The 20,098-nt window shown below is 44.9% G+C and overlaps 1 protein-coding gene across 1 annotated transcript in view; it reads right to left on the reverse strand.

The window, feature by feature from the left end:
- LOC109901398 (MAGUK p55 subfamily member 5-A-like) overlaps positions 1-20,098 on the reverse strand; it is a 31,027-nt gene that overhangs the window by 1,441 nt on the left and 9,488 nt on the right. The window contains exons 4-13 of the mRNA XM_020497413.2: positions 18,267-18,344; positions 6,356-6,484; positions 5,713-5,874; positions 5,387-5,464; positions 5,089-5,272; positions 4,470-4,538; positions 4,046-4,117; positions 3,375-3,542; positions 2,695-2,897; positions 985-1,095 (exon numbers count right to left, since the gene is read on the reverse strand). Coding sequence (XP_020353002.1) covers positions 985-1,095; positions 2,695-2,897; positions 3,375-3,542; positions 4,046-4,117; positions 4,470-4,538; positions 5,089-5,272; positions 5,387-5,464; positions 5,713-5,874; positions 6,356-6,484; positions 18,267-18,344 — 1,254 coding nt within the window. The remainder of the gene's footprint in view (positions 1-984; positions 1,096-2,694; positions 2,898-3,374; positions 3,543-4,045; positions 4,118-4,469; positions 4,539-5,088; positions 5,273-5,386; positions 5,465-5,712; positions 5,875-6,355; positions 6,485-18,266; positions 18,345-20,098) is intronic.

Here is a 20,098-nt window from a genome sequence, read left to right on the forward strand (position 1 = left end):
GACACAGTAGGGAAGGACAGTGGTTATAGATATCCTGGCTAGATGAAGGAGATCACAGTAGGAAAGGACAGTGGTTATAGATATCCTGGCTAGATGTAGGGGCACAGTAGGGAAGGACAGTGGTTATAGATATCCTGGCTAGATGTAGGGACACAGTAGGGAAGGACAGTGGTTATAGATATCCTGGCTAGATGTAGGGACACAGTAGGGAAGGACAGGAGTTACAGATATCCTGGCTAGATGAAGGAGATCACAGTAGGAAAGGACAGTGGTTATAGATATCCTGGCTAGATGTAGGGACACAGTAGGAAAGGACAGTGGTTATAGATATCCTGGCTAGATGAAGGAGATCACAGTAGGAAAGGACAGTGGTTATAGATATCCTGGCTAGATGTAAGGACACAGTAGGAAAGGACAGTGGTTATAGATATCCTGGCTAGATGTAGGGACACAGTAGGAAAGGACAGTGGTTATAGATATCCTGGCTAGATGTAGGGACACCGTAGGGAAGGACAGTGGTTATAGATATCCTGGCTAGATGTAGGAAATCACAGTAGGAAAGGACAGGAGTTACAGATATCCTGGTCAGATTAAATTATGCTAAATTGACATGTTGTTTTCACAATGTTAATGTTCGTAGGTAGACACTGGGTACACTAGACAGGGATGTCCATTCCAAAGGGAAGGGATGCTAGGGAGAGAAGTAGGCCATGTCCAAATACAACGCCTAGCCTCTACCTCCTATCAGAAAATATTGCAAATGTACAATCAATGTGGCAAAAATTCCACCTAGACCAGTAGATGGCAAGGCAGAACTATTACTATACTAGCAGAGGAGTGTTTAAGCATTGTACCAACAAAAGGGAGTATAGTTTCTCACAGGCATATATAATCGACATGATACATGTGGATATGAATGTATCGACGATACTTGCTGATGCTGATAAAATAGTTTTTTTGTGAGATAAGAAGAGCAGGAAATACCTTTGGGTTTTTGCCATCCTTGGCCAGCAGGGTGCGCAATCGCTCCTGAGAGGGAGGCGCAATGAAGATCACATAGGGCTTGAGGTTGGAGGACCGCAGTACCCGCAGTGACTGACAGAGAACAAATGAAAACAGCAGCAGGAGGAGAGAAGGATAGAGAAAAGGTAGGTAATAGAGAAGAGAGTAATAGAGTGGTTAGTATCTTTCAAAACCTGCTTATGAAATACCCTCCACAACGGTGGTGGAAACAGTACCCAACTGTCATAATTGAGTAAAAGTAAAGAGACTAGAAAATAAAAAAAGTAAAGATACCTAAATCGAAAATGACTCTAGTAAAAGTGATAGTCACCCAGTAAAATACTACTTTAGTAAAAGTCTAAAAGTATTTGGTTTGAAATATACTTCATTATCAAAAGTAAAAGTATAACTTATTTCAAATTCCTTATTTGAAGCAAACCAGACGGCACCATTACATTTTTTATTTACGGACAGCCAGGGGCAAACTCCAACACTCAGACATGATTTACAAACTAAGCATTTGTGTTTAGTGAGTCCGCCAGATCAGAGGCAGTATGGATGACCAGGGATGTTCTCTTGATAATTATGTGAATTTGACTATTTTCCTGTCCTGTTAACCCTTCAGAATGTAAATACTTTCGGGTGTCAGGAAAAATGTATGGAGTAAAAAGTACACTAGGTCTTTAGAAATGTAGTGAAATAAAATTAACAGTTGTCAGAAATGTAAATAGTAAAGTATATTCCCCCCAAAAAACACTTAAGTTGTACTTGAAAGTATTTTTACTTAAGTACTTTACACTACTGCTCCACAACATATTCTCAACTAGTGGCTAACAAGAGTCCCACTTTAAACATAACATAGGATAATACAGCCTTAATATACCCTTTATATGGCCTGTTTAGATGCTGAAAAATGTCATGCTCTAAAATGTGTGGCCAAGGGCTATGCCACATTTGGCAAAGCACCAGATGTAAGGACCTATCATCCTTCATGTAGAATGACTTGCTTCCACGTGATTGATGAAACATCTACGTAGCGCTAAAGAAGTTCTATGTAGTGCCTATGAAGTTCTATGTAGTGTTTATGAAGTTCTATGTAGTGCTTATGAAGTTCTATGTAGTGCTAAATAAGTTATATGTAGTGCTAAAGAAGTTCTATGTAGTGCTTATGAAGTTCTATGTAGTGCTAAATAAGTTCTATGTAGTGCCTATGAAGTTCTATGTAGTGTTTATGAAGTTCTATGTAGTGCTTATGAAGTTCTATGTAGTGCTAAATAAGTTATATGTAGTGCTAAAGAAGTTCTATGTAGTGCTTATGAAGTTCTATGTAGTGCTAAATAAGTTATATGTAGTGCCTATGAAGTTCTATGTAGTGCTAAAGAAGTTCTATGTAGTGCTTATGAAGTTCTATGTAGTGCTAAAGAAGTTCTATGTAGTGCCTATGAAGTTCTATGTAGTGTTTATGAAGTTCTATGTGGTGCCTATGAAGTTCTATGTAGTGTTTATGAAGTTCTATGTAATGCTTATGAAGTTCTATGTAGTGCTTATGAAGTTCTATGTAGTGCTAAAGAAGTTCTATGTAGTGCTTATGAAGTTCTATGCAGTGCTTATGAAGTTCTATGTAGTGCTAAAGAAGTTCTATGTAGTGCTTATGAAGTTCTATGCAGTGCTTAAAAATCTGTGTTTTCCTACCTTAGTGTGCAGGCACAGCAGACCGATCCTGCCTGAGTTGATGACCTGTCGAACCGAGTCACTGCTGGTGCCGTACAGGTTCCTTTCGTACTCCCCAGACTCAATGAACTTCCCCGCTGCCACATCCGCCTCAAACGCCAGCTGGTTTACAAAGTGGTATTCCCTCCCGTTCTTCTCATGTATGCGTGGGTTTCTAGTTGTATCTGAGTGATAATTATTGTGAAATGAGAATTTGGTATTTTAAAATGTACAATACCAGTCAAAAGTTTGGACACAGCTACTCATTCCAGCGGGGCAAGACTTGAGATGGGTCTAGGCTACACAGTTATTGTGTGATGTTAAGTTAGTGTCTAGTCTATTATAATAAACAGTTTAACATAAAATAATACATGAGAAATTGGTAGAAGCTAAGCTGTATGTAGTGGAAACGTTTACCCTACCTGATTGAATTCCTGTGGTCATTCGTCAATGCTCCAAGCTATCAAACTCCATCAAACTTGATTTAAAATGCATTGAATAATCACAACACTTTATAGAAAATGGACACAATAAAAGATATTGAAAATCACACCTAACAGGCCACTAACTTAACATCACACAATAACTGTGTAGCCTAGACCCATCTCAAGTCTTGCCCCGCCCTCTATTCCCCAATCCCCTCCTCTCATTGGTCTACTTACGTGGCACGGCGCCGGCGAACCTGTCCGGCTCGATGGACAGCAGCCTTTGCCGCAGCTCGTCCTGCCCGCTGTTGGGTGGACCAATCAGGGCGATAGGTCGCTTGCGATTGGCCGGCTGGTGGTAGAGTGCCATCTCCTCATAGGTCAGGATTTCGTCGGCGTAGTAGTCTGGGCGGGACAGAGGTAAGTAGAGAGGTGGGGGTGTACTGGAGGTGAAATGTTGTCATAGAAATGTTACTCTATCAGGTAGGTATATCTGTTCGACATGACATATTTCTATCTGAATATTCAGCTGAGGGTAAATGTTGCCGATAGAAATGTAATGGATAGAGCAGGCATGATTCCTGGGTACATGTCACACCAACACCAAGTCTGGCTCAGGAACCAGCAGGCTTATCAAGTCATAGAATGTACATAGGGACATTGACTGAGAGAGAGGCCAAATCCCAAATCAACTCCTATGCCTATGTAGTATGTCTAAGACCTATGCCCCCTCTATTTTATGAATATCCGAGAGGACTTGACAGGTATAAGCTCCACCTTCTCCTCTGATAGGCTAGGTGGAAGTTTCACCATATTGCTCATACCTATAAATCTCCACAAATGCATAGGGGTCTAGGGGTCGATTTGGGATTGGACCAAAAAGAGCTGGGAAAAAGAACTAGCCTTACCAACGTTCCTGTTGGGGTTGTACATGGTTTTCTTCCTCTGCTTCTTGTTCTTCATTGCACACCAAAGCTTCCCTGGAGAAAATTAGATGTGGAATGTTATCAAAGGCTGATTTGGAGCCTATCAAATCAAATCACTTACCTACAAGCCCTTAACTAACAATGCAGCTTATCAAATCATAATGACAGCGATCATATGCCCATGTTGAGTGAGTGAGTGAGTGTGTGTGTGTGCGTGCGTGCGTGTGTGTGTGCGTGTGTGTGCGTGTGTGCGTGTGTGTGAGTGTGTGTGCGTGCGTGTGTGTATGCGTGTGTGTGCGTGTGTGTGTGCGTGTGTGTGCGTGTGTGTGTGCGTGTGTGTGTGTGTTAAGACGCTTGTGACGGTGGCTGGAGTGTGTAACTGTGCAGGGAGTATATAAACCCTTACCTGGGCTGTCAGGATTCCTGTCCACAATGTTTTTCTTCATAGCTTCTCTGTGCTGCTGGAAGCTCTTCCCTGGGAGAGGGAGAAGGGAGACAGAAACAAGTGTGTTTCAATGAAAGTGTTGATGAAGCCTAACTCTGCACTATGACTAACCCATAGACTGTCATAGTTTATAGTTCTTCAAGGAGGAGGTTGATAAGCCTCATATCAGGGACAAGCCCTTCCAGGGACTGGTTGTCTTCATCCTTGTCCCTGTAGACCTGCCACCAGCTGGGGTCAGGCTAGGTGTTGGGGTTAGGGTGGTTAAGGTTAGTGTTGGGGTTAGGGTGGTTAAGGTTAGTGTTGGGTTGGGGTTAGGGTTGGGATTAGGGTGGTTAAAGTTAGTTTTGTGGTTAGGGTTAGGGTTGGGGTTAGAGTGGTTAAGGTTAGTTTTGTGGTTAGGGTTAGGGTTGGGGTTAGGGTGGTTAGGGTTGGGGTTAGGGTGGTTAAAGTTAGTTTTGTGGTTAGGGTTAGGGTTGGGGTTAGGGTGGTTAGGGTTAGTTTTTTGGTTGGGGTTAGGGTGGTTAAGGTTAGTTTTGTGGTTAGCGTTAGGGATAGGGTTGGGGTGGTTAGGGTTGTGTACCTGGAACTAGCCCGGCTAGGGGCTGGCTGTCCTCATCCCCGTCCCTGTAGGCCTGCCACCAGCTGGGGTCATCCTGGCTGATGATGTGGAGGATGTCTCCCTTCTGGAAAGACAGGCCCAGCTCCCTGCACGGCACGTATGGGTCATCAGACGGGTCGTAGTTAAAGTAAGCCCTCACGTGCATCTGAAGACATGGGGGACATCATCATCTCTCCAAAGAGTTTATGAACTGATTAGAATTGAATAATTGAACACACATTCTGTGCACACACATACACACTCTGAAGAAAAACCTTACCACAGTCTGCCTGTGTGAGGGTGTTTTGTTCTGAGAACTGGGGATAAGGAGGAAGGTCAGAGTGCCATGCATCTCCACCTGAGGAGAGAGGAGAACACAGTAACACACAGTGAGTAGAATCTACATGGAGTCAGCTTGATTGAAATGAAGAAATAATCACACAATACAGTTCAAGAATGGCTTGAGGAAAGATGGGAGCGGCGCTGTATAAAATGTTATATCCATTAGATCGGACAGCATCAATGTACCACTGACACCAGTCAATTTAAATATGACAGATGTGATATCCAGTGTGAGCGTTCCTGACTTGTTAACCCGTTCCTCACCAGAAGGTCGTGGACCTCGTTGACGTTCTTCCCGCGGACAGGCACGCCGTTGATCTCCAGGATCTCATCTCCCTCAGCCAGGAGACCGCTCCGCTCGGCTGTCCCGCCCTTTACCACACGACTCACCACCACGCTGTCCATTTCGTTACGAACCGTGGCGCCCTGGGCAAAAACCAGTCAGACATGCTTATCAGTGCAAACCACCTAGACGTACTTGACACAAAGACACAAAAATCCACCACAAAGACAAGTCTGCATCGGGGACATACAATACAATACATGACATGCTTTATTGGTCTACAGAAATTGATATTGATATACAGTATACATATATATATTGCTGTCCCAGTACCCAACCTGACACAAAACACACATCACAGGCTGGGAGTAGCACAGGCAGCACACAAGCACCCCTGGAACAATCAATTGCCTTGATCAAGTGCACAACAGCAGCATGTACTGTAGTATATAGGATATTGAAGCCGGTAACCCTCCAGCTGCTGGCTCACTCCTTGCAGACTTCCTCTCAGTCAGTTCAGGGATTCAGCAACCGGTAACTGGTCATTTGTGAGGGATAGCAATTAGAATGTCTTGGAGCATCAGAAGAGATGTGTGTGTGTGTGGGGGTGGGGGAGTGGCTCACCAGAGGAATGTCGCTGGCCTTCTCCAGCCGCACCAGTTTGACGGTCTCACCCAGGTACTGAATCAATCTCTCTTCTGGGTCCGGCTCCAACTCCTGCTCCGCCACACTGTCATGGGCCTGCATCAGAGCCTGGGATGGACACAACACACACAGGCACATGGATGAGAAGGAGTGTGTGCCATGAGAACTGGGAAGTGTGTGTATGCGATTTTGTTTGAATTAGATTGTTGTAGTTATGACTAAGGTGAATTGGAGCTTCTTGATCTTGAGCCACTACTTGATACACAGTGTATCCACACGCATATCCTTTCATATTCACCAGTTATTGGAAAAGGTCAAGGGGGAAATCTAAACTCTGCTCCCATCCCATGCTTAAACATGCACCTGTTACCGAAAGCTCACCCTGTCTCGCTCTCTCTCCCTTCTTCCCTCCTTATCACAAGCCGTCAGCAGTCTCCACCTCTAAGCCAACAAGAATACAAAGATTACTCCCCCACTTCGTTTTAAGGTGACAGGCGCTCCGTACTCCGCAATTAATAACCGTCGAGCCAAATTAGTGTCTCTATCCTGCAGCAGAGAGACTTGAGGAGCCAGAGAGGAGGGCTGGCTAAGCTTCCAGCGTACACACAATCCGTCTTAATCTGCCCTGCATTTAGGAGGCAGGATTCCCCTCCATCAATCATCAAAACACCTCGATCTAGGCATTCCACGGAAGGAAGGAAGACGACAGGGGGAGGAGGAAGGAAAAAGGGGAAGAGGGAGAGAGGGAGGCAGTTTTGTGTTGTTCCTAGCGGTTACCTCTGTGAATTGTGGTCTGTGCCCAGTGGGAGTTCCCTCCCCATTTCATTCCATTTGCTTCAGTTTAAGAAATGTATTGCAACAGAGTCGGCAGAATTAATGCACCCCAGTCGGAAGTTTACATACAATTAGGTTGAAGTCATTAAAACTCGTTTTTCAACCACTCCACATATTTCTTGTTAACAAACTATAGTTTTGGCAAGTCGGTTGGGACATCTACTTTGTGCATGACACAAGACATTTTTCCAATAATTGTTTACAGACAGATTATTTCACTCATAATTCACTGCATCACAAATCCAGTGGGTCAGAAGTTTACATACACTAAGTTGACTGTGCCTTTAAACAGCTTGGAAAATTCCAGAAAATGATGTCATGGCTTTAGAAGCTTCTGTTAGGCTAATTGACATAATTTGAGTCAATTGTAGACCTCCACAAGTCTGGTTCATCCTTGGGAGCAATGTCCAAACGCCTGAAGGTAGCACGGTCATCTGTACATACAATAGTACGCAAGGAAAATACCATGGGACCACGCAGCCATCATACCGCTCAGGAAGGAGACGCGTTCTGTCTCCTAGATATGAATGTACTTTGGTGAGAAAAATGCAAATCAATCCCAGCAAAGGACAACAGCAAAGGACCTTGTGAAGATGCTGGAGGAAACAGGTACAAAAGTATCTATATCCACAGTAAAACGAGTCCTATATCGACATAACCTGAAAGACAGCTCAGCAAGGAAGAAGCCACTGCTCTAAAACTGCCATAAAAAAGCCAGACTACGGTTTGCAACTGCACATTTTTATTTTATTTTTTTATTTATTTTACCTTTATTTAACCAGGTAGGCAAGTTGAGAACAAGTTCTCATTTACAATTGCGACCTGGCCAAGATAAAGCAAAGCAGTTCGACAGATAAAACGACACAGAGTTACACATGGAGTAAAAACAAACATACAGTCAATAATGCAGTATAAACAAGTCTATATACAATGTGAGCAAATGAGGTGAGAAGGGAGGTAAAGGCAAAAAAGGCCAAGATGGCAAAGTAAATACAATATAGCAAGTAAAATACTGGAATGGTAGTTTTGCAATGGAAGAATGTGCAAAGTAGAAATAAAAAAATAATGGGGTGCAAAGGAGCAAAATAAATAAATAAATAAAAATTAAATACAGTTGGGAAAGAGGTAGTTGTTTGGGCTAAATTATAGGTGGGCTATGTACAGGTGCAGTAATCTGTGAGCTGCTCTGACAGTTGGTGCTTAAAGCTAGTGAGGGAGATAAGTGTTTCCAGTTTCAGAGATTTTTGTAGTTCGTTCCAGTCATTGGCAGCAGAGAACTGGAAGGAGAGGCGGCCAAAGAAAGAATTGGTTTTGGGGGTGACTAGAGAGATATACCTGCTGGAGCGTGTGCTACAGGTGGGAGATGCTATGGTGACCAGCGAGCTGAGATAAGGGGGGACTTTACCTAGCAGTGTCTTGTAGATGACATGGAGCCAGTGGGTTTGGCGACGAGTATGAAGCGAGGGCCAGCCAACGAGAGCGTACAGGTCGCAATGGTGGGTAGTATATGGGGCTTTGGTGATAAAACGGATTGCACTGTGATAGACTGCATCCAATTTGTTGAGTAGGGTATTGGAGGCTATTTTGTAAATGACATCGCCAAAGTCGAGGATTGGTAGGATGGTCAGTTTTACAAGGGTATGTTTGGCAGCATGAGTGAAGGATGCTTTGTTGCGAAATAGGAAGCCAATTCTAGATTTAACTTTGGATTGGAGATGTTTGATATGGGTCTGGAAGGAGAGTTTACAATCTAACCAGACACCTAAGTATTTGTAGTTGTCCACGTATTCTAAGTCAGAGCCGTCCAGAGTAGTGATGTTGGACAGGCGGGTAGGTGCAGGCAGCGATCGGTTGAAGAGCATGCATTTAGTTTTACTTGCATTCAAGAGCAATTGGAGGCCACGGAAGGAGAGTTGTATGGCATTGAAGCTTGCCTGGAGGGTTGTTAACACAGTGTCCAGAGAAGGGCCGGAAGTATACAGAATGGTGTCGTCTGCGTAGAGGTGGATCAGGGACTCACCAGCAGCAAGAGCGACCTCATTGATGTATACAGAGAAGAGAGTCGGTCCAAGAATTGAACCCTGTGGCACCCCCATAGAGACTGCCAGAGGTCCGGACAGCAGACCCTCCGATTTGACACACTGAACTCTATCAGAGAAGTAGTTGGTGAACCAGGCGAGGCAATCATTTGAGAAACCAAGGCTGTCGAGTCTGCCGATGAGGATATGGTGATTGACAGAGTCGAAAGCCTTGGCCAGATCAATGAATACGGCTGCACAGTAATGTTTCTTATCGATGGCGGTTAAGATATCGTTTAGGACCTTGAGCGTGGCTGAGGTGCACCCATGACCAGCTCTGAAACCAGATTGCATAGCAGAGAAGGTATGGTGAGATTCGAAATGGTCGGTAATCTGTTTGTTGACTTGGCTTTCGAAGACCTTAGAAAGGCACGGTAGGATAGATATAGGTCTGTAGCAGTTTGGGTCAAGAGTGTCCCCCCCTTTGAAGAGGGGGATGACCGCAGCTGCTTTCCAATCTTTGGGAATCTCAGACGACACGAAAGAGAGGTTGAACAGGCTAGTAATAGGGGTGGCAACAATTTCGGCAGATAATTTTAGAAAGAAAGGGTCCAGATTGTCTAGCCCGGCTGATTTGTAGGGGTCCAGATTTTGCAGCTCTTTCAGAACATCAGCTGAATGGATTTGGGAGAAGGAGAAATGGGGAAGGCTTGGGCGAGTTGCTGTTGGGGGTGCAGTGCTGTTGTCCGGGGTAGGAGTAGCCAGGTGGAAAGCATGGCCAGCCGTAGAAAAATGCTTATTGAAATTCTCAATTATGGTGGATTTATCAGTGGTGACAGTGTTTCCTATCTTCAGTGCAGTGGGCAGCTGGGAGGAGGTGTTCTTATTCTCCATGGACTTTACAGTGTCCCAGAACTTTTTTGAGTTAGTGTTGCAGGAAGCAAATTTCTGCTTGAAAAAGCTAGCCTTGGCTTTTCTAACTGCCTGTGTATAATGATTTCTAGCTTCCCTGAACAGCTGCATATCACGGGGGCTGTTCGATGCTAATGCAGAACGCCATAGGATGTTTTTGTGTTGGTTAAGGGCAGTCAGGTCTGGGGAGAACCAAGGGCTATATCTGTTCCTGGTTCTAAATTTCTTGAATGGGGCATGTTTATTTAGGATGGTTAGGAAGGCATTTTTAAAAAATATCCAGGCATCCTCTACTGACGGGATGAGATCAATATCCTTCCAGGATACCCCGGCCAGGTCGATTAGAAAGGCCTGCTCGCAGAAGTGTTTCAGGGAGCGTTTTACAGTGATGAGTGGCGGTCGTTTGACCGCTGACCCATTACGGATGCAGGCAATGAGGCAGTGATCGCTGAGATCTTGGTTGAAGACAGCAGAGGTGTATTTAGAGGGGAAGTTGGTTAGGATGATATCTATGAGGGTGCCCGTGTTTAAGGTTTTGGGGAGGTACCTGGTAGGTTCATTGATAATTTGTGTGAGATTGAGGGCATCAAGTTTAGATTGTAGGATGGCTGGGGTGTTAAGCATGTTCCAGTTTAGGTCGCCTAGCAGCACGAACTCTGAAGATAGATGGGGGGCAATCAGTTCACATATGGTGTCCAGAGCACAGCTGGGGGCAGAGGGTGGTCTATAGCAGGCGGCAACAGTGAGAGACTTGTTTTTAGAGAGGTGGATTTTTAAAAGTAGAAGTTCAAATTGTTTGGGTACAGACCTGGATAGTAGGACAGAACTCTGCAGGCTATCTTTGCAGTAGATTGCAACACCGCCCCCTTTGGCAGTTCTATCTTGTCTGAAAATGTTGTAGTTTGGAATTAAAATGTCTGAGTTTTTGGTGGTCTTCCTAAACCAGGATTCAGACACAGCTAGAACATCCGGGTTGGCAGAGTGTGCTAAAGCAGTGAATAGAACAAACTTAGGGAGGAGGCTTCTAATGTTAACATGCATGAAACCAAGGCTATTACGGTTACAGAAGTCGTCAAAAGAGAGCGCCTGGGGAATAGGAGTGGAGCTAGGCACTGCAGGGCCTGGATTCACCTCTACATCGCCAGAGGAACATAGGAGGAGTAGAATAAGGGTACGGCTAAAAGCTATGAGAATTGGTCGTCTAGAACGTCTGGAACATAGAGTAAAAGGAGGTTTCTGGGGGCGATAAAATAGCATCAAGGTATAATGTACAGACAAATGTATGGTAGGATGTGAATATAGTGGAGGTAAACCTAGGTATTGAGTGATGAAGAGAGAGATATTGTCTCTAGAAACATCGTTGAAACCAGGAGATGTCATTGCATGTGTGGGTGGTGGAACTAATAGGTTGGATAAGGTATAGTGAGCAGGACTAGAGGCTCTACAGTGAAATAAGCCAATAAACACTAACCAGAACAGAAATGGACAAGACATATTGACATTAAGGAGAGGCATGCTTAGTCGAGTGATCAAAAGGGTCCGGTGAGTGGAGAGGTTGGTTGGTGATTTAGACAGCTAGCCAGGGCATCGGTAGCAAGCTAGCATAGGATGGAGGTCTGTTGTTAGCTACCTCTTGCGTTCCGTCAGTAGATTAGTGGGGTTCCGTGTGGTAGAGGGGATTAATCCAAATCACACAACAACAACAAAAATAAAAACAATAGATATAGTTATAGAGGCCCAAGAAGAAAACATAATAATAATAATAAAAATAATAAAAAAATATATATAAAAAAAATTGTCCGATTGTCTATTCAGATAGCAGCCGGTAAGACAGCTAACGGTTAGCAGGCCGCAGATGGGCGTTCAGGAGCCAGCCGAATAACTCCTTCGGGTAGATAACGTCGGCAGTCCAGTTGTGAAGGCCCGGTGGGGCTCCGCGAAAGCAGTAAAACGGGTCCGGATAGGTGACTGCAGCCCAGGTGTGATTGATGGAACTCAGGAGTGATTGACGGAGCTTGCTAGCTCCGGAATAATTGATGTTTGCTCCGGAATCGACGAAGGCCGATAGTCACACGGATAGCAGCTAGCTAGCTGTGAGATCCGGGTATGAATGTCCAGAGAGCAGTCGAAATCCAGGGACATGGAGAGAAAAATTGGTCCGGTATGTTCCGTTCCGAGCCGCGCTGCGCCGTACAGAACTGGCGATAGATTTTCGAGCTAAAGGATAGCTGATGACCACAAACCGTGGTTAGCTGAATACTAACGATTTGCCAGTAAAGGAGCTAACTAGCTTCTGAACTAGCTTCTGGATTAGCTTCTGGCTAGTTTCAGGCTAGCTTCTTGGAGTTTCTGGCTAGCTTCTTGGAGGATTACAGATCTGAGGTAAATAATACTTTTTTATAAATATACATTGGTGAGGCGGGTTGCAGGAGAGTGTTTTGAAGATGAGTTGATGGAAAATAAAAATAAAATGTATGTGAAAAAGTTGTAAATATATATATATACAGGACACGACAAGACGAGGACAAAAGACGTCTGAACTGCTATGCCACCTTGGTTTTAATCATGGTGACAAAGATTTAACTTTTTGGAAAAATGTCCTCTGGTCTGATGAAACAAAAATATAACTATTTGGCCATAATGACCATCATTATGTTTAGAGGAAAAATGCTTGCAAGCCGAAGAACACCATCCCAACCGTGAAGCATGGGAGTGGCAGCATCATGTTGTGGGGGTGCTTTGCTGCAGGAGGGACTGGTGCACTTCACAAAATCGATGGCTTCATGAGAAAGGAAAATGACGTGGATACATTGTAGCAACATCTCAAGACAAAAAGCTTGGTTGCAGATGGGTCTTCCAAATGGACAATGACTCCAAGCATACTTCCAAAGTTGTGGCAAAATGGCTTAAGGACAACAAAGTCAAACTATTGGAATGGCCATCAGAAAGCCCTGACCTCAATGACATAGAACATTTGTGGGCAGAACTGAAAAAGCGTATGCGAGCAAGGAGGCCTCCTTGCCAAAATGGGCCAAAATTTGGGCCAAAATTTACCCAACTTATTGTAGGAAGCTTGTGGAAGGCTACCTGAAAGGTTTGACCCAAGTTAAACAATTTAAAGGCAATGCTACCAAATACTAATTGAGTGTATGTAAACGTCTGACTCACTGGGAATATGATGAAAGAAATAAAAGCTGAAATAAATCAGTCTCTACTATTATTCTGACATTTCACATTCTTAAAATAAAGTGGTGATCCTAACTGACCTAAAACAAGGAATTAATCCATGCTTTTGTTACTTCTAGGTTAGACTACTGCAATGCTTTACTTTCCGGCTACCCGGATAAAGCACTAAATAAACTTCAGTTAGTGCTAAATATGGCTGCTAGAATCCTGACTAGAACCAATAAATTTGATCATATTACTCCAGTGCTAGCCTCCCTACACTGGCTTCCTGTCAAGGCAAGGGCTGATTTCAAGGTTTTACTGCTAACCTACAAAGCATTACATTGGCTTGCTCCTACCTATCTTTCTGATTTGGTACTGTCGTACATACCTAGACGTACGCTACGGTCACAAGACGCAGGCCTCCTAATTGTCCCTAGAATTTCTAAGCAAACAGCTGGAGGCAGGGCTTTCTCCTATAGAGCTCCAACCTTTAAGTCTTTACTGAAGACTCATCTTTTCAGTGGGTCTTCAGTGGGTCATATGATTGAGTGTAGTCTGGCCCAGGAGTGTGAAGGTGAACGGAAAGGCTCTGGAGCAACGAACCGCCCTTGCTGTCTCTGCCTGGCCGGTTCCCCTCTCTGCCTCTAACCCTATTACAGGGGCTGAGTCACTGGCTTACTGGTGCTCTTTCATGCTGTCCCTAGGAGGGGTGCGTCACTTGAGTGGGTTAAGTCACTGACGTGATCTTCCTGTCTGGGTTGGCGCCCCCCTTTGGGTTGTGCCGTGGCGGAGATCTTTGTGGGCTTTACTCTGCCTTGTCTCAGGATGGTAAGTTGGTGGTTGAAGATATTCCTCTAGTGGTGTGGGGGCTGTGCTTTGGCAAAGTGGGTGGGGTTATATACTTCCTGTTTGGTCCTGTCCGGGGGTATCATCGGATGGGGCCACGGTGTCTCCTGACCCCTCCTGTCTCAGCCTCCAGTATTTATGCTGCAGTAGTTTATGTGTCGGGGGGCTGGGGTCAGTTTGTTCTATCTGGAGTATTTCTCCTGTCTTATCTGGTGTCCTGTGTGAATTTAAGTATGCTCTCTCTAATTCTCTCTTTCTCGCTCTCTCTCGGGGGACCTGAGCCCTATGACCATGCCTCAGGACTACCTGGCATGATGACTCCTTGCTGTCCCTAATCCACCTGGCTGTGCTGCTGCTCCAGTTTCAACTGTTCTGCCTGCGGCTATGGAACCCTGACCTGTTCACCGGATGTGCTACCTGTCCCAGACCTGCTGTTTTCAACTCTCTAGAGACAGCAGGAGCGGTAGAGATACTCATAATGATCGGCTATGAAAAGCCAACTGACATTTACTCCTGAGGTGCTGACTTGCTGCACCCTCGACAACTACTGTGATTATTATTATTTGACCATGCTGGTCATTTATGAACATTTGAACATCTTGGCCATGTTCTGTTATAATCTCCACCCGGCACAGCCAGAAGAGGACTGGCCACCCCTCGTAGCCTGGTTCCTCTCTAGGTTTCTTCCTAGGTTTTGGCCTTTCTAAGGAGTTTTTCCTAGCCACCTAGCCACCGTGCTTCTACTTCTGTTTGGGGTTTTAGGCTGGGTTTCTGGGTTTCTGTACAGCACTTTGAGATATCAGCTGAAAGAAGAAGGTATATAAATACATTTGAGGATGTCAGGAATTGTGAAAAACTGAGTTTAATTGTATTTGGCTAAGGTGAATGTAAACTTCAAACTTCAACTGTATATATAAAACACAGGAAAATCCTTTTTGACCACACTGGGCCTTTAAAGTCTTTATGCAGTCAATTAGAGGGCTGCCACACCCTCGTTAAGGGAACAGTTTTCAACTGGAGCTTGTTAAGGTACCCGCATACGAGGTTCGGTTTTCAAATGGCGTGAGATTGTAAGCTTGACATCAAAAGGTGAAGCAGGAGGAAGATGGCGAAGGTGGGGATTCTTTGTTTGAAACTGAATGGATTACAGTGGCGAACAAGAAGGGAAATAAGAGAAGTAAAGTAGTCGTGGAATCTAGTAAATCCAAGCCTTGTTCTGACTCTTTGTTGTTGTTGTTGGAGTGAGGGTTTTGGACCAATGGCGTTATCTGGGAGATCCGTTTGACGTCCGGATGAAAATCATAGATGCGTCAACTGGTCTCACAACCACAGTCCATGTGTATGGCGTCATGTGAGTGAGCAATTTGCTGATGTCAACGTTGTGAACAGAGTGCCCTATGATGGCGGTGGGGTTATGGTAGGGTAGGCATAAACGGCAGACAACGAACACAATTGCATTTTATCAGTGGCAATTTGAATGCACAAAAATACCATGACGAGATCCTGAGGCCCATTTTTTAAAGGTATATGTGACCAACAGATGCATATCTGTATTCCCAGTAATGTGAACTCCATAGATTAAGGCCTAATTTATTTATTTCAATTGACTGATTTCCTCATATGAACTGTAACTCAGTAACATCAATGAAATGATTGCATGTTGAGTTTATATTTCTGTTCAGTATAGATTCCGTGGTTGGTACACGCCCGTGTTATTTTGTTCTTTGAAGAAGAGTCTCAATCAGCATTCAGGATGAATCATTAAGTATAAATCATTAAGGACACCTGCTCTTTCCATGACATAGACTGACCAGGTGAATCCAGGCGAAAGCCAGGTGATCCCTTATTGGTGTCACTTCAATCAGTGTAGATGAAGGGGAGGAGACAGGTTAAAGAATGATTTTAAAGCCTTGAGACAATTAAGACATGGATTCTGTATGTGTGCCGTTCAGAGGGTGAATGGGCAAGGCAAAATATTTAAATGTATTTGAACAGGGCATGGTAGTAGGTGTCAGGTGCACTGGTTCGTGTCAAGAACTGCAACACTGCTGGGTTTTTCACGCTCAACAGTTTCCAGTCTGTATCAAGAATGGCCCACCACCCAAAGGACATCCAGCCAACTTGACACGACTGTGGGAAGCATTGGAGTCAACATGGGCCAGCATTCGACACCTTGTAGTGTCCCCAGCGAATTGAGGCTGTTCTGAATGAAAAGGAGGGGGGGGCCTTAATGTTTTGTACAATGTATTTTGGGTTAAGTGAGATACCATGTAAGAGCCAGGCTGTCCAACATGTCTCCTATCCGGAGGCGTCGAGGAGAGTGGAATAAGGGGTTAACGTTGAAGAAACCATGGTAGTTGGGTAAGAGACTGCATGTTGCATGTTAAAAAGGTGGACTTTGTATCATTTATTACAAGGAATCCGGTGGACGAATGTTCCGTCCTCACAGACCCCTGCGCCTGTATAGGGATGTGATTTGGACTATGTCTGAAGGGTGGGGAATGGGTTTTCGGATGTATTTTATATTTGAATCGTATACGATGTTGGGGTTTTTCCATTTCTCGCAATGGGGTGGCCTCTCGTACAGTAGGTGGCGGCATGCACCTTTAAAGTTTGTTTGCAGACCGCCATGATAGCAGAAAGCAAGTAGAAAAAGAAGGTTCGGTTTGCTGCTAGCAGAACTTGGCTAGGCGAAGCGAAGGTCTTTTAAGGGAGTGTCTGAGACACATACGTTCGCTTCGCCTAGCCAAGTTCTGCTAGCAGCAAACCGAACCTTCTTTTTCTTCTTGTTGAAAAGCCAGAAAAAAGCGGCAATGTTACCATTTGTCCCTCTTGATGCGCTGCAGCAACAACAACTGCCACTTCCTCAACATAGTCAGAATAAATCTAAGCTAAATCAATGCATTTGTAAACCATTTGTACATTTTTGCAGAGGAGGGTTAGTCGCACAATTTAACATTTAACTAAGTTGTTTGGTTCAGTATTTCTCAAGCGAAAAAATTTGCGTGAAAACCTAGTTGTCTCTCGTTGAATGACAACAAACATTTTATTGAAGAATTCTGTCCATAGTTCCCACTGCCACTAGGGGTAGTACTGTTGACCAATCACCGACAAAGGGGCGTAGACTATGGCTACCGAGCTTTGACGTGCCCCAAGAAAACATTTAGTGTGCCCGAACAGACGAACAAACCCTGCCGAACACCAAAACGTCACAAAATGTAGTCATAATATATGCGCAAACAGTTTTGACTGGGAAGCATGCGACAGGCTTTAGAGAGCACATCTCAGCGGTGCCAACACCAGGCTGGCACTTAGCCCTGGGGTCAATCATGTAAACGTCAGCGGTAAGCCATCTATATTGAGTGACCTCTCTGTACCTGTGTGGCACGCATATGGGGCATGCCATTGACCTGGACACTGACCAGCAAAGAAGCTTGAGTCAAGTGTCAAAGGGCAATTCTTAGGCTGCTTCATAGATCTAAAGATTTGTTGATGGCATTTCAGTGTCGGAGATGCATACACTGTAAGTATCATCCTAATTGTATGTATCATGTTAACCTTCCAAATTCCAAAACCCACGATGCCCTTTAATATCACCTACACAATGGCCTTGTCTCATTTGGGAAAAAGTCCGTTCTCCACCCTCTCTCCTCTGTCCTCTCTCATCCGTGACCTGAAAAGCGTGCCAATTCATTAGTAGGCAAATTGAAGTGTCCTCCCTAACTTTCATGTGTACCTTTAGTAAAGTTCAAGGCCCTTAACGGGCCAAGCCACTTAAAACCCACTAAGTGACATTCCTGAGCCCCTCTGAGGCTGAAGTCAGGATTGGATACAGTCGGACACATGAGGATGACTCAGGGATTCGCATAGACGTACAGTATATGGAATCTATGAACAAGGCATATGGAGCATATTCACAGATATCTGAGTGGCAAATGGGACATTGTGATTTTATCCATAGTATGTCTCAGGTGGCCAGCTCAGGACCACTGACAGAGTGTGGGGGCCATGGACACCCCGCAAACCAAATAATGTTTTCTAGATGTTATCCGAGGTGATGTTCCCTAATTGAAGGTTACGGGTTAAGTTCTGGTGCATCTCAGGTCTCTTACCTGGAAGTGGGGGGTGGTGAGTAGGCTCCTGAGCTCTACACCTTCCTCCTGGTGACTGGATTGTAGGATGCATTGCACCTTGAAAAAGAGAGGGGGGAGAGTAGGGAGAGATCAGGAGGGAAGGAAGGGGGAGAGATGGGAGGGAATGACAGAAAGAGAGAGCGAGAGAAGGGGTCAGGCTATCGTAAGCTGTATAAGTACCACTAAGTAAGCAGCATTGGTAATCTGGAATCGTCATTTCGAAGTTCAAAGTGTGCATCAGTTAGTAACTTCACCAGCCAGGAACCAGTAGGGACATGGCCATCTTGAATACTCCTTGAGACTCTATGTGTGATTTAACATCACAGTTGAATCATACAACTTCCTGAACACAAGTCATGGGTTCAAGAATCACCCCGTCCTCAATATAGCCAAGGCTTTAGTTATTACTCACAAACGACGTCTTAGTATATTATCGTTAAAACCACCGATGGTTCATCCTGCTACGCTTGTCATCGTGTAGTGTATGCGTTATGACTGAGGGCTCATGTTATCAGAGGTATTTTGTCCTCATATGAAGGCCATAACAGTAAATATGTTTGCCTCATAATTGAGGGAGTCTCAGTCTGCAAATAATTTGCTCTTACGGGAAGGTCATGTCATACGCCATTCTGCTGTTAACTTAATCGATTGGATTCCTCCGCACGCACGCACGCACGCACACACACACACACACACACACACACACACACACACACACACACACACACACACACACACACACACACACACACACACACACACACACACACACACACACACACACACACACACACACACACACACACACAGAGAGTTGGCAGCTCTCCAATGAGTCACAGTGGGGTTTCACATTCCAGACAGGGAAGTCACACTACTGTAACAGTCTCCATTCCAAATGGCACCCTATCCCCTAGTACACTACTTTTGACTAGGGCCCCTGGGGACAATAGGGCTCTGGTCAAAAGTTGTGCACTATATAGGAGATAGGTTGTCATTTGAGACGGACACTTATTCTGCTCACTGGCTGTTGCGTTGGAAAATAAAGACACTGAATGAAGCTCTCAACATGTGAGGTCCAATAGAAGTACGAGAAGTTGTTTGTGCTGTCATCATGTTAGTGTTTCTATAGCATCTATAACAACTTCATAGCACCCACAACTATCAACGTACACAAACTACTTCATCATAGAAAAAAAACTGCACATTTCAAAATGAGAATCCCAATCCCCTCTTTCTCTCCACCCTTGTATCCTCCCTCCTCCCCCTCTTCTCCATCTCCCTCAATCCGGGTCCCTGGCTCTAGCTTAGCTCATCCATTCAACTAATCAAAGGTGTCGGTAACGAGGTGACGCACTTTCCCCTCTCCCCCTCCTCTCCCAGCCTTCCTCTCCTCCTCCCACTAGCCCTCCCTCCCTCCACTCCTCCCTCCCTCAAGCCCTCCTCTCCTCCCTCCCTCCCTCCCTCCCTCCCTCCAGCCCTCCTCTCCTCGCTCCCTCCAGCCCTCCTCTCCTCTCTCCCTCCAGCCCTCCTCTCCTCCCTCCCTCCAGCCCTCCTCTCCTCGCTCCCTCCAGCCCTTGCCCCTCTAGCCTGTAAGCCGCTGGAGTTTCTTTTTCTGGCCATGGCAGTTCAGATCCCCAGCCACTTCCTGCCAGGCCCAGGGGCAGCAGGGAGATTACCTCGCCCTGAAGGCCAATCAGGAAGTCCCACAGCAACAGCCACTTAGTTTAGACACAGTTCACCGGCTCAAACTATTACCACCTTGCTAAGTATCTCCTGGCGCAAATGTATACATCTATTTACTGTACGCACAG

Source organism: Oncorhynchus kisutch, linkage group LG12, assembly GCF_002021735.2.
Source record: "Oncorhynchus kisutch isolate 150728-3 linkage group LG12, Okis_V2, whole genome shotgun sequence".
Taxonomy (NCBI): domain Eukaryota; kingdom Metazoa; phylum Chordata; class Actinopteri; order Salmoniformes; family Salmonidae; genus Oncorhynchus; species Oncorhynchus kisutch.